General features: G+C 49.1%; 1 protein-coding gene across 1 annotated transcript; it reads right to left on the bottom strand.

The window, feature by feature from the left end:
* Positions 1–763: 763 nt before the first annotated feature.
* EIF3K (eukaryotic translation initiation factor 3 subunit K) lies at positions 764–14690 on the bottom strand. Its single transcript, XM_082231273.1, has 8 exons — positions 14527–14690; positions 12423–12521; positions 11461–11581; positions 8394–8468; positions 6691–6757; positions 5390–5467; positions 2995–3120; positions 764–893 (listed from the first exon to the last, which is right to left on the bottom strand). The coding sequence occupies exons 1-8, from the start codon at positions 14583–14585 to the stop codon at positions 862–864; spliced, it is 657 nt and encodes a 218-aa protein (XP_082087399.1). The 5' UTR covers positions 14586–14690; the 3' UTR covers positions 764–861.
* Positions 14691–14842: the final 152 nt, after the last annotated feature.

Here is a 14842-nt window from a genome sequence, read left to right as displayed (position 1 = left end):
ACCCAGCAGTCTTTGGTTCCACCGGCCATCAGCTTCCCCATGCCACTTCTCTGCTGGAAACGTGCTGGAAGCACATATTAAGGTCCCAAATCTGTGCTAGAAGCCCCAACTCTACCTGGCCTGTCACATATGACATCAAGTGTGGAGTGGCAGGTGAAGAAAAACTGCCTCGCGGGGTGAGTTCACCCAGTGGCCCAGAGATTCCCCGCCTCTGGCCTAGAAGAAGTTGTCAGCCCTTGGACCAAACCCAAGCTGCTGCTTTCTATCCTTTATTCTGATCTCAAAGGCAGAAGAAGGGTGTTGTGGACAGCAGCTGGGGCAATGAGACTCGAAAGCAAGGAATCTGGGAGGGCATGGGGGAACCTGGCTTTAAATAAGAATCATAAAACTTGTCGAGTTGGAAGGGGCCACACGGGTCATCTAGTCCAACCCCATGTACTGCAGAAATCTTTTGCCCAACACAGGGCTTGAACCCATGACCTTAAAATTAAGAAACTCATGCTCTACCAACTGAGCTATTGCCCCTTTCCAGGAAGTTAGTGGCTGACCATTGAAGAGAGAAACATCAAAGTCCTGCAACTGAATTTAACCCCTCCTTTGTCTCCATCCACCTTCTCTCCAGATATTTGACACCTTTAGTAAACAGCCCAGTCCAGGAACGCGCCAAGTCCTTCAGATCTTTCCATGGGGGCAATGCGTTCGCTGCTCCCCTTTCAGCCCCCAGAGACTGATGTAGAGGCTGCATCAACACAAGAGTCAGATGTTGGACAGAATCATTTATTGGCCACGGTCTTTTTTACAACGGGGTGTTAAAATTAAATACGCAACAGGAAACGGGAGAGCTGCCGGAAGAGGCCTCCCTCACTGTGAAGAAGCCATGATGCTGGAGACACCTGAAAGGGAAGCAGAAATAGGGAGACTTAAAAGGCGGAGCTGCCTTTGAGCAAGTCGGACCAGCGACCCATCAAGGCTAGGACTGTCCAACCAGCAATGGCTTCACTGAGGAGTAAACTTGGGGTTTTCTTAATGCAAAGCAATGATCTACAACAGAGTTCTCCCTTCTACAGCAGGGGGTACAGTACTCACACTGATTTGTCAACCACAGGCATATGGATGCCCCCCCCAACCCGCCCCCCCAGGAATATTGTAAAGAAGAAGGTTCACACACTTAAGTGGGATACTTGCATAGGCTGTACAGACACTGTAATTCTGCACAAAGACAGAAATTCAAGAGAATTTCATGTTTCCTTTAATATATAAACACCGTATTTTTTGCTCTATAAGTTGCGTATTTTTTGCTCTATAAGACACACCTTTTCCCTCCTAAAAAGTAAGGGGAAACATGTGTGTGTGTCTTATGGAGTGAATGCAAGCTGCGCAGCTGTCCCAGAAGCCAGAACAGCAAGAGAACAGCGCTCCCTCTCGCTGTTCTAGCTTCTGGCTTAGCCGCCCACAGCCTCTTCAGGGCAACGGGGAGCCTTCATCCCGCTGCCCTTAAGAGGCTGCGCAGCTATCCCAGAATCCAGAACGGCTGGCTTTTCCGGGAGGTGGAGGAAGGGACAGACCGCACAGCTCTGTCCCTTCCCCCACCTCCCGGAAAAGCCTCCAAGAGCCATGCTCCCTTTAAAGAGCCGCGCAGAGCGTGTGTGCGGCTCTTGGGGGCTTTTCCCCGATGAGGGAGAAGGGCAACCCATTAGTGACAGGCTGCCCTTTTCCCTTTTCGGGGAAAAGCCTGCAAGCGCCGGACACACGCTCCACCCGGCTTGTGAAAGGGAGCGCTGAGCACAGCCTGGGATGCCTACAGGCTCTGCTCTGCGCTCCCTTTAAATAATATTTTTTATTGCATTCCCCCTCTAAAAACTAGGTGCATCTTATGGTCAGGTGTGTCTTATGGAGCGAAAAATACGGTATATCCCCCCCCCCCAGCTATCACGCAGGCATGGGTAAACTCTCTTTCTCTGGCCTTTAAGACACTGTCCAGCCACATCCCCCACTGGCCCTGTGCTGTGTCCTCCTCTGGTGATTTTACACAGCTGGGACAATACCTCTTGCTTACCCAGACAAGAGGATGGAGATTGCGTGACTGGACACACCTTCCACTTATATGTAGTCCCTGGGAGATGAGCCACGAGGGGACGGACTCTCAAGTTGGAAAAGGTCCCCCACCTCTGATATAAATACAGTGGTGCCTCGCAAGATGAAAAGAATCCGTTCTGTGATTCTCTTTGTCTAGCGGTTTGATGAAATACAAAGACTCTCCTCCCTGAAAGAGAGGGGAGGGGTTGTGGTCGGGGCCCGAGCTCCGGCTAGCAGGGGGCGTGGCCCCCTGCCGCCCGCTCACCTGGCTGGCGCTCACGCCCCCTCGGTGGTCATCCAACCAGGAGCCACGGAGGGGGCGTGTTCAGCAGCCTTTTGCTGCAGCGCCAGCCTTTCCCGGCCTCATTCTTCCTTCGTCCACCGTGAGTCATTTTCGTCTTGCGAAGCAAGCCCATTGAAGGATTAGCAGATTAGCGCAATTAGCGGCTTATCTGCTGATCGGATCAGCTGATAAGCGGCTTACCGGCTTAGAAAAAGGTGGGGGGGGGAGGGAAAAAACCAGCAGGAACTCGCAAGACATTATCGTCTTGCAAAGCAAGCCCATAGGAAATTCGTTTTGCGAAGCACCTCCAAAACGGAAAACTCTTTCGTCTAGCGAGTTTTCCGTCTTGCGAGGCATTCGTCTTGCGGGGCACCACTGTATGTGCCGGAATATGGGGGGCAATGCCAGCAGTGATTGGGAGCAGGATCTTTCATGCCTTAAGTCGTTAGTAAGATGGGTAGGCAAAGCTGTTCAGTTTATCAACAGGCCGCTGAACTTAGCTTTGCTTCATGCTAGCAAACTGCAGAGAGCTCACCAGCCCTGCTTGCAACACAGCCCCCGTCTAGCTTAGGAGATGCTTCAAGAAAGAGGAGGACAAGAGCTACACTGGTCAGAGAAGCTGAGAAGATGCTCACTGTCAAAGTCTATCTTCTCCACAATGTTCTTGGGCTTGATGCTCTCCTCCTGGTTGCAGATGAAGATGGTCCCAGGCTCCGTCTCTGTCCAGCCGTATTTGCTCATCCAAGACTTCAGCTGGTTGTCTGCAAGAAACAAGAGATGCGTCAAGGGGCTGGGTAGAGGATGGACATGCTATAAAATAAGTTTCATCCTGCACCTCCAACAAATCCCAGTGGGGGAGCAGACATGACTTAACACTAAATGCTAAAAGCAGCAGAATTCTAAATAAGAGCCCAGAACCATGAAGGAGAGAAAACAGATTAAATTAAAAAGACTGGGGGAGAAATCAAAATGCCAGTGCAGGTGCCATCATCAGGAAACCCCACTCCCACCCTTAAGGCGATATCACATAGCATGATCAAAAACAGTTTCCAGGGGTTCACTTGGCCTCAGTTGATGCAAAAGGGACAGAATCCTGCCTCTCCACTGAAGAACATACACAGAAGGTCAGATCTGTAGGCGCAGATTCAATCTAGCTTGTAAAGAAAATTCCCAAACCCAGATCCGCGGGCGACTTTGGGTCATTTCTCTAAGGTAATCTATTTTAAAGTTTTTATGTGATTATATGCCTATCGCACTTTTAAACTTCAAATCCATTGTTGTATATTGTTTTAAATGTTTGTTTTGCTATTGGGATTGTAGTTCCATTTGCGTTTCTCAAGCTGGTCTCTGAGCGTAATAAATTTCATTTGTACGCAGAAGGCTTCCCAGCAACCCATTTCTTTACTTACCTCCACCCCAAAAGCCAGTGTTCCCTCTCTGCCACGTATAAAAATATTTCACTAGTTCCTGGCTTTAAAAAGAGGTAAATGTATAGGAGGAAGATTTCTAAAGGAACTGAATTATTTTTCCTGGCTCATCTTGGGCCACAAGAAACTCTTCATGGACAGGGATGGTCCGAGGACTGCTACTGATGCAACGAAACTATCACTAAACACAGAGGCCAATTCCCAAACTCAATAAAGCAGAGCCAGTTCATGGCTGAAATCAAGGCCACATATCTACAACATCTGCTAGTCATCAAAAAAAGGGATAGCAAGACCCTGGCCATCTTCACACATCCCTGCAAATCATATCTTGCTGCACAAAAGCAAATCCTGTCTGCTTTGCTCCTCCCGGCTAGTGTACAGCTAGAATAAATCATGTACCTTGGCTCACCAAGACACCCAAAACAAGGACCACTGTTTGTCTGGCAAGCTAATCATCACTGTAGTTTGTTTGGAGTGGGAAGTGGAGAGCCTATATCCCTGACATGCAACTGTAAACCAGGGATCGCAATACATTTCCTCAACACTACTGCAATGCGCTCTACGTGGGGCTACCTTTGAAGGTGACTCATAAACTGCAATTAATACAGAATGCGGCAGCTAGAGTGGTGACTGGGAGTGGCCGCCGAGACCATATAACACCGGTCCTGAAAGATCTTCATTGGCTCCCAGTACGTTTCCGAGCCCAATTCAAAGTGTTGGTGCTGACCTTTAAAGCCCTAAATGGCCTCAAAGGCCCAGTATACCTGAAGGAGCGTCTCCACCCCCACAGTTCTGCCTGGACACTGAGGTCCAGCTCCGAGGGCCTTCTGGTGGTTCCCTCGCTGTGAGGTTACAGGGAACCAGACAGAGGGCCTTCTCGGTAGTGGCGCCTGCCCTGTGGAATGCCCTCCCATCAGATGTCAAGGCAATAAACAACTGTTTTACTTTTAAAAGACAACTGAAGGCGGCCCTGTTTAGGGAAGTTTTTAATGTTTGATGCTGTATTGTTTTTAATATTCAGTTGGAAGCCACCCAGAGTGGCTGGGGAAACCCAGCCAGATGGGCGGGGTATAAATAATAATAATAATAATAATAATAATAATAATAATAATAATAATGTGAGGAAGAGCGAAGCACACGCAAGTCACTTGCGCATGGCAAACCCTGGTTGATGGTTCACTGTGATATGTGTGTGCATGGCTGATGCTATATGTTCCTGAGCTTCTGAGAATTTGTGCAGGATACACACCCTAATACAGTGGTGCCCCGCAAGAAGAATGCCTTGCAAGACGGAAAACTCGCTAGACGAAAGAGTTTTCCGTTTTGGAGGTGCTTCGCAAAACGAATCTCCTATGGGCTTGCTTCGCAAGACGACAATGTCTTGCGAGTTCCTGCGGGTTTTTTCCCCTTTCCCCCCCTTTTTCTAAGCCGCTAAGCCACTTATCAGCTGATCCGATAAGCTGATAAGCCGCTAAAAGCCGCTAATAGCGCTAATCCTCTAATCCGTCAATGGGCTTGCTTCGCAAGACAAAAAAACCGCTAGACGAAGAGAATCACAGAACGGATTCTTTTCGTCTTGCGAGGCACCACCGTAGTTACTCACCTGTGAGGTCTCCCAGCATCTTGGCCAGAAGCCAGCGGTCAATGTGCTGGTACGTGATCCCCACCACATGACAGATAACTGCAGAGAGACAGAACAAGAGGCTTAGAATTGTGGTTCAACATGGGTTCTGAATGAACACAGGCTGCCGTTCCTCAGTTAAGGGAAACCATTGCTAGCCAAGGTTTCCTTTAACCAAGGAACTAAATATCAAGCTGCATCCCTGTGCTTTAAGTTAGGGGGGAACTTGCTCTGGGAAGGGGCTGTGGAAGGACAGAAAGTACAGTGGTACCTCGGGTTACAGACGCTTCAGGTTACAGACTCCGCTAACCCAGAAATAGTACCTCGGGTTAAGAACTTTGCTTCAGGATGAGGACAGAAATCGTGCAGTGGCAGTGGGAGGCCCCATTAGCTAAAGTGGCACCTCAGGTTAAGAACAGTTTCAGGTTAAGAACGGACCTCTGGAACGAATTAAGTTCTTAACCCGAGGTACCACTGTACTCTGTTCTGAACTTAGAAATGAAAAGCGTAATGCTGGTTGTCAACAAAAGAGGTTTAAAGACTCTCTCAAGTCAAATCTAAAAAAAATGTAGTGTAAACACCGACAATTGGGAAACACTGGCCTGCGAGCGCTCCAGTTGGAGATCAGCCTTTACCAAAGGTGTCATGGGCTTTGAAGACGCTCAAACTCAGAACGCAATGGAGAAACACGCTGCGCAGCGGCAGTCCCCATTAGCTAATGTGGTACCTCAGGTTAAGAACAGTTTCAGGTTAAGAACCGACCTCCGGAACGAATTAAGTTTTTAATCCGAGGTACCACTGTACCACTGGTAAAACCATAGCCTTGTAACGACCACTCCTCTTAAGGAGGCTGAGGAGAGAACATAAACACACATGGAGCTCAGAAAAGATTGCTCAGCTCCTCAGGGAAAGGGAAGAATGAGCAAGATGGTAGGCAAAGCAAGCACACTTCTTCCTTTAATCAATCTGGCATCCTTTATTTAAAGTGCATATTTTCCGTACAACCAACAACATTTCGGTTTAACCAAAAGCAGTTATGTATCGTTAAGGGGTATATTCAGTGCTGCAATGGCAGAATTCTGCTGGCATAACAGGTCTTCCTTTTCCACTCTTCCCTTCCCCCAGAATCTGCTCTGGGGCGACCCCCCAACTCCAATTTTGAGGGTGTGCAGGAGGCAGAGGTGCAACATTGAACACAGTCCTAAAAGAAATATAGTAGACTGGATTTTAACGTCTGAAGGGGCAAGGAAGGAGAGTGCAGGAGCAGAGAGAAGCCCACTTACATTTCCTAACAGAGTCCTCAAAGCCAGTGATCCCATCCAGGAGATCCATGTTCTCATCTAGGGCTTGCTAGGAAGGAAACACACAAAGATATCGCTTTGAATCAAAGCAGCTGAGCCGTATGCCCTGACATCCCACCCCGATAAAAGCAAAGAGAAGGTAAACTTGCTTTTGAATTTTAACGAAGCTAAAAATACACCCAAACATCACAAAAGTACATTTAAAGAGCTGCAAAGAAAAAAGGAATTGCAGAACATCAGAAATAAAAAAATTAAGGCAGCCACATCAGTAAACTTATTAAATGCAGCACACTTAAAAAAGCTCTGTGTATGCTTTGCAATATTAATGGATATGCTTATGTTTTCTTTTCTTTTCAATTTCAACTCCTATCAAAAAGATCTCACAGCTGTTTACATACACGATAAGTTAAAGAAAAACCACTTCAAATGATTTGCGCAACAAATACACAAACAGTATCTATATCCATAAATTTTATACAAAGAAAATAAAATCAAAGAGGTGGGGTAATTGATAATATAATATTTCAAACAACACAACATGCACACACTTATTCATCCAATCTCACTCACCATCCATTTCACACAATCATTATCACTACTCCTTAGGCGCAAGCACTACCTTGATCAGCCACTCATAAATAAACCACTCAAATTCACCAGTATTACAACCCATATGCAAAGGGTCACTGCCAAGTGTACACAGATGCCTGAGCCCCACTGGACTATCTAATACTCCTCTTCCATCTCTCACCGGACAGGGGCCCAGATCTATACCAGGGAAGGCTCTTGCCCTGGAGAGTATCTAACTCGTTCCATCCACTCACTCCAAACGACAGAATCATAGCTTAAAGCACTGTATTTTTCGCTCTATAGGACGCACTTTCCCCCCTCCAGAAATTAAGGGGAAATGTGTGTGCGTCCTATGGAGCGAATGCAGGCTCCTTGGCTTCAATAGCAACGCGAAGCCTCCGAAGCGCAGAGGGAGAGCTCCACCCGCGCTCCAGAAGCTTCGCATTCCTTTCACTGAAGCCTGGAGAGCAAGAGGGGTCAGTGCGCACCGACCCCTCTCACTTTCCAGGCTTCAGGGATAGCTGCCTGAAGCCTTTGGAGCGCAGCGGGACCTCGCGCTGCGCTCCAAAGGCTTCGGGTTCCTTTTGCTGAAGCCGGGAGAGCAAGACTCTCCTGGCTTCAGCAGAGAGGGAGAGCTGCGCAGCGCCCCTTCAGCCAAGCGGGAGGAGAAATGGAAGGGGCTCCGTTTCTCCTGCCGCTTCGCTGAAGGGGCGCTGAGCAGAGAGGGGGAGAATTAGTTTTTCCCTGTTCTCCCCCTCCTGTGGTCCTGTGCGTCCTATAGAGCGAAAAATACGGTACATGCGACACAGACTCAACATCCGTTAAAGAATCAACCAACTCTGGTAGCCGACACAAACACCAGCCTCGCCCTCAAGGTGACCCTGAAGATCACCGCACACTCAAGGTGTTTTCCTTCTACGCTCCTGTTGACATGTCATTGTTCTGACTGTTTTTGAAACAAACAAAAGAAAAGCGAAGACAAGACAAGTTTCAACCTGGCAACCATCTCTTGGGCTCGTATGTCATTCAAAAGCAAAAAAAAAAAAAAAAAAAAAATTATTATTATTTTTTGCAAATCACAAAGGATTGTTGAGTAAGAGATGAGCTTGGCTTACCCAGAAAGCCTGGAAGTGGCAGGTCTCCAGCAGCTCACCCAGATATAAGATCTGACGAATGGGTCTCTCCTCTTGCTGGGAGAAATGGCATTAAGGCGGCAAATGGCACAGGGGGCAAGGTGTGAGGTTTCTTGCCCCAAATCTTAGGGATGGGGCAGGCTACGAGATATTAACAGCCCACTGTGTAGTCAGAACAGAGGTCTTTACGCAGCTACAGGAAAGACACTGTTACCCGTTAACATAAGTAGAACAGCATCCTTTCTTAAATACTGCTGCAGGGTCATCGCATGGACAGTAATTACACAGATTATTCACCCCTCCCACTCCTTCTGTGTTGGAACTCCTATTTGGGGACTTCCCTGGCTTTTTTTCTGGCCACGTGGGACCAGTCTGGATAGTTAGCCTTGGTGAAGACTTGTCGTTTTCATCCCCCCCAAAAGCTTTTGATTTGAGCTTCCACTGAAATGAGGCTGCATTTTAATGTTTTTATGTTGTATTTTAATCTTGTTTTTAAAGATGTATTTCAATCAATTGTTTTTATATTTGGTGTTAGCCACCCATATCCCAGTCTTGGCTGGGGAGGCCAGGGCATACCGAATTTTTCGCTCTATAGGACGCACCTTTTCCCCTTCAAAAATGAAGGGGAAATGTGTGTGCGTCCTATGGAGCGAAGAAGCCATAGCCCCGTGACCCTCTCCCGGCTGGAGAGGTGACGCGCAGCTATGGCAGGAGCCTCTATAGCCGCGCGTCACCTCTCCAACCGGGAGAGTGCGTGCGGTGCTAAAGAAGCCCTCCGCGACCCTCTCCCAGCTGGAGAGGTGATGCGCGGCTATGGCAGGAGCCTCTATAGCCGTGCATCACCTCTCCAACCGGGAGAGCGCGTGCGGCGCTAAAGAAGCTCCACTTACCCTCTCCCGGCTGGAGAGGTGAAGCGCGGCTGTGGCAGGAGCCTCTATAGCTGCGCGTCACCTCTCCAGCCGGAGAGCGCGCGCGGGGCTAAAGAAGCCGTAGCCCCGCGACCCTCTCCCAGCTGGAGAGGTGACGCGCGACTATGGCAGCAGCCTCTCCGCTGCGCGCCTTTCCGCTTCTCCCCAACCTGCGCTTTGGGGCTGGTGGTGGGTTTCCCCCGCCAGCCCCAAGGAGCAGGTCGAAAGGAACCTGAAGCCTGGAGAGGAGAGGGGTCGGTGCGCACCGACCCCTCTCCAGGCTTCCAAGGTAGCCGCCTGAAGGCGACTGAATGCACCTTAAACGGCAACTTGTTTTAGAGGGGGAAAACAAAAGGGGAAAATTCTCCCCCTCTCTGCGCAATGCCTCCTGCCGCTTTGCTGAAGGGGCGCTGGGCAGAGAGGGGGAGATTTTTTTTTTCTTGTTTCCCCCCCCCCTTTAAAACAAGGTGCGTCCTATTTTCCGGTGCGTCCTATGGTGCGAAAAATACGGTAAATATTTTTTTTTTAAAAAAATATTATTATTATTACTATTACTAGCACCAACTTTATTTCTTGCTGGAGAGAATCTAATAACAGTTTGCTTTTATATTTAAAAGGGAGAGCAGTTGCAGACTCTCTCTCCAGTATTCTTTGGTGAAACTCAGTCTCTTTTTATGCAGCCAGCACAATCATAACACCTCCATTCCGCCAGCTATACGTTATACATCGTGCCAGTTGTTGGAAACTGAAAGAGGACTGCGCTCCAGTCCTCCTTGAGGGTTTCCCACAGGCATCTGCGAGAAGAGGAGGCTGGATCGTGTCCAGAGGAGGGCAACCAAAATGGTCAAAGGCCTGGAAACGATGCCTTATGAGGAACGGTTAAGGGAGCTGGGCATGTTTAGCCTGGAGAAGAGGAGGTTAAGGGGTGATATGATAGCCATGTTCAAATATAGAAAAGGATGTCACATAGAGGAGGGAGAAAGGTTGTTTTCTGCTGCTCCAGAGAAGCGGACACGGAGCAATGGATCCAAACTACAAGAAAGAAGATTCCACCTAAACATTAGGAAGAACTTCCTGACAGTAAGAGCTGTTTGACAGTGGAATTTGCTGCCAAGGAGTGTGGTGGAGTCTCCTACTTTGGAGGTCTTTAAGCAGAGGCTTGACAGCCATATGTCAGGAGTGCTCTGATGGTGTTTCCTGCTTGGCAGGGGGTTGGACTCGATGGCCCTTGTGGTCTCTTCCAAATCTAGGATTCTATGACTACATGGGCCACCAGCCTAATCCAACAGGCTCCTATTTTGTTTTTGTGAAGTGTCCTTATGAAGTGCAGACATCAGGGAAACATCTCCTCCCCCCAATCCCTGGTCCTTCTTTCCATTTTTTCTCACTTAACGCTCATTCCCAAGAAGAGCTTCAAGGAACCTGGAAACTTGCTCACTACTTTGTGGCATCTTAGGTAAAGGTAAAGGGACCCCTGACCATTAGGTCCAGTTGTGGCCAACTCTGGGGTTGCGGCTCTCATCTCGCTTTATTGGCCAAGGGAGCCGGCGTCCAGCTTCCGGGTCACGTGGCCAGCAGGACTAAGCCGCTTCTGGCGAACCAGAGCAGCGCACGGAAACGCCGTTTACCTTCCCGCCGGAGTGGTACCTACTTATTTACTTGCTCTTTGATGTGCTTTCGAACTGCTTAGTTGCTGTTAATTTTTGGATTTTTAAAAACGAAATGGACCAGAATGGCTCTTGCAACTGACATATACGTGGTGTGATAGTTTTTTTTATGTCCTGACAATTTCAGTGGGAAAGAAACACATCTTTAGCCTATCTGGCAATGGTTGCAATGTAGCTTGGGGCTACGGGTGGCACTGAGGTCCAAAAAACTGAAGGTTTACTGCCTTAGGATGGTAATATTTCACATTTTCATATCAATTTTAGAGCACCCATTGCACTTCCCACACATTCTCCCAGGAACTCAACAACTTTGTTAAGAAAAGAACAATAGTGTTGCCCTCATGTGGAGGAGCAAGGCTTGCCTAAGGGCACCTGTGAGTTGGAATGGAATGGAAGTTGAATCTGGGAACTCTTGGTTCATAGCTCAAGTCTTTGCTCCTGTGCAGCACTCCCTTCCCCTTGGATAAAGGATACATGAGCCTGGTCAATCATGCACTTGCAGAGTGTGAAATCTGTGTGGGGCAGGTTGGTCAGAGCTTTCAGGAGGATCTGGGCAGTGACTGTGGTTTGGAAGAAGGCAGGGTTAAACTGATACCTGGATATGAGATAAAAAGAAAGAATATATTGGGACCTCAGACAGAAAGGAGATCAGCATGTATGTATCGGTACTAGAAATTAATGGTCAAGACTGAATTAGGTCTACTCGGTGTGCCTAGGACCCTCGTACCTACAGGACCGCCTCTCCCAGTATACCCCACGGAGAGCCTTAATGTCCATAAATAGCAACACCCTAGTGGTCCCGGGCCCTAAGGAAGTCAGATTAGCCTCAACCAGAGCCAGGGCCTTTTCAACACTGGCTCCAGCCTGGTGGAACGCTCTGTCTCATGAAACCAGGGCCCTGCGGGATCTGATTTCTTTCCGCAGGGCCTGTAAGACAGAGTTGTTCTGTCTGGCCTTTGGCTTGGAGCCAATTTGATTCCCTCCCCCTCTTTCTTCTTTCTTCTTTCTTTTTCCTTTCTCCTCCTGTGATGAGGCTGCATTTTAATATTTCAATATTTCAATGTTGTATTTTAATCTTGTTTTTAGTTTGTATTCATTCAACTTGTTTTTATTATTGCTTGTTAGCCGCCCTGAACCCGGCCTTGGCTGGGGAGGGCGGGGTATAAATAAAAATCATTATCATCATTATTAAAAGTAGTCAAATGCAACCCTATAGGTCCAAGTGTTTCACTGTCCTCCAAAAACATGCACCAACCTTGGTTCGCAAACCCATTTACAGATTTATCCCCAAGGCTCTTCACCAAATCAGTGCCTACGTCAAGCTGGGAACTGACCCCCCAAGCACACCTAGTTTGCCCTCATTTCTTGGAACTGTTTTCAATAGCGGACTCACTGCCCCCTCCCCCCCCAAAAAGGGCAAGCAAGGAGCCACTCACAGTTTGAGCACAGCCAGGTTGGCCTCCAGGTCATAGGCATTCTCCTTGGCTTGCGTCTCCACGTAGCGCTCTAGCGTGGCCAGATTCTCCGGGTTATACCTGAAACGCAGAACAGATTAGGGTGAGGACCGCCAGGCTAAGGCTGCATCCACACCATACGTGGGCAGCACCGCGGCGCTACATTTAGCACTCGTGGGTTATCCCCCCCCCAAACAATATTGGGAGCTGTGGTTTGTTCAGGGCGCTGAGAGTTGTTGGGGGACCTCCTCCCACCATTTCACAGAACTACAATTCCCAGAGTGGTTTGACAGCCGATGCCTCCTTCACAGGAGAACTCTGGGGATCATCGCTCCAGGAAGCGGGGGCAACAAGGGAAGGCTCCCAACAACTTTCCTATATGGTGGTACCTCGGGTTACAGACGCTTCAGGTTACAGACTCCGCTCACCTAGAAATAGTACCTCGCATTAAGAACTTTGCTTCAGGATGAGAACAGAAATTATGCTCCAGCGGGAGGCCCCATTAGCTAAAGTGGTACCTCAGGTTAAGAACGGACCTTCAGAACGAATTAAGTTCTTAACCAGAGGTACCACTGTATTGGAGACTCCCAAGCTGGTTGTAATGAGCGATTTAATATCCTAGCCAGGCCTCCATGACAACCACGGGGTTACCTGCAGACGATCCTTTTCAGGATACTACAGCAGGGCACCAAGGAGGGTAAATTACGAAGTACAGGACCTGATTGTTAAAGCCCCCACAGCCAGGCCCCCATGAAGAATCCAGAGATTGTGTTCTGTTGAGAGCCAGTGTGATGTAGTGGTTAAGAGCGGTAGTCTCGTAATCTGGGGAACCAGGTTCGCGTCTCCGCTCCTCCACATGCAGCTGCTGGGTGACCTTGGGCCAGTCACACTTCTCTGAAGTCTCTCAGCCCCACTCACCTCACAGAGTGTTTGTTGTGGGGGAGGAAGGGAAAGGAGATTGTTAGCCGCTTTGAGACTCCTGAAGGGGAGTGAAAGGCGGGATATCAAATCCAAACTCTTCTTCTTTTTCTTGTGTATTATTTTATATACATTCGTAGACACTGCAGAGAAGCCGTACATAGCGGAATACTCAAATTTATTCAGAATGGCATAACCACAGTCCTATGCAAAGTTTCCTGGAAGAACCCAATACAGTGGTACATTGGGTTACAGACGCTTCAGGTTGCAGACTCTAACCCAGAAATATTACCTCAGGTTGATTACCTTTGCTTCAGGATGAGAACAGAGCGGCACGGCAGCAGCGGGAGGCGGCATTAGCTAAAGTGGTGCTTCAGGTTAAGAACAGTTTCAGGTTAATAACAGACCTCCAGAACGAATTAAGTTCTTAACCCGAGGTACTACTATAGTTTCAACACATTGCCTAGGTGTACATCTCAAGGCAAAGTCGCTCGGGGACAGTTTGGGTGACAAAAGTGGCTAGTAAAAGCTTAGTCCATAGCTAATGGCTATAATGGCTGGACCATAAAGAAGGCTGATCGCCGAAGAATGGATACTTTTGAATTCTGGTGCTGGAGGAGACTCTTGAGAGTCCCATGGACTGCAAGAAGATCCAACCTCTCCATTCTGAAGGAAATCAGCCCTGAGTGCTCACTGGAAGGACCGATCCTGAAGCTGAGGCTCCAAGACTTTGGCCACCTCATGAGAAGAGAAGACTCCCTGGAAAAGACCCTGATGTTGGGAAAGATGGAGGGCACAAGGAGAAGGGGACGACGGAGGACGAGATGGTGGGACAGTGTTCCCGAAGCTACCAGCATGAGTTTGATCAAACTGCGGGAGGCAGTGGAAGACAGGAGTGCCTGGCGTGCTCTGGTCCAGGGGGTCACGAAGAGTTGGATACGACTAAACAACAACAATGGCTATAAATGACGTAACGCAGGCGGGAAAGGCGGCGTGCCTCTGAGCACGTGCAGAGTGCCCCTCAAGGAAATAAGGGAAGCCCCCAACCCGCGCCGCTTGGTTTCTGAAGTCGCCCCCGAAGGATGGGGGGGAGGGTTGCCTTGGTAACCGCGACCAGGTCCCTCCCACCCCACTCCCTGTCAATCACCCCCCCCCTCCGGGTCAGCACCTGTCGATGCCCTTCAGCAGCTTCCCCACGTTCGCCCGCATCTGCTCGAAGAGCGCCATGGCACGCGGAACCGGGAGCGGAGAAGGAGGTGGCGGCGGCGGAAGAGGAAGGGAAAGGACCGCGGCCACAGCACAGGAAGCGGAAGGAGAAGGAACAGAAGGCACTTCCGGCCGGGCAGCCTCCGACTTCCGCTTCCGCCGAGGCGCGCCACAGGCTAGAGGTGCGGGACGCGCATGCGTCGCGGAGAAAAGGGCCGAGGGGAGGCGGGCGACGTTTCTGGCCCCGCCCCCTTCGGGGTTGAGCTTGGGCTCCTCCC

Source organism: Podarcis vaucheri (genome assembly GCF_965113315.1).
Source record: "Podarcis vaucheri genome assembly, chromosome: 7".
Classification (NCBI taxonomy): domain Eukaryota; kingdom Metazoa; phylum Chordata; class Lepidosauria; order Squamata; family Lacertidae; genus Podarcis; species Podarcis vaucheri.
The sequence above is the reverse complement of the archived record's forward strand: the minus strand, read 5'-3'. Positions and strand labels throughout refer to the sequence as shown.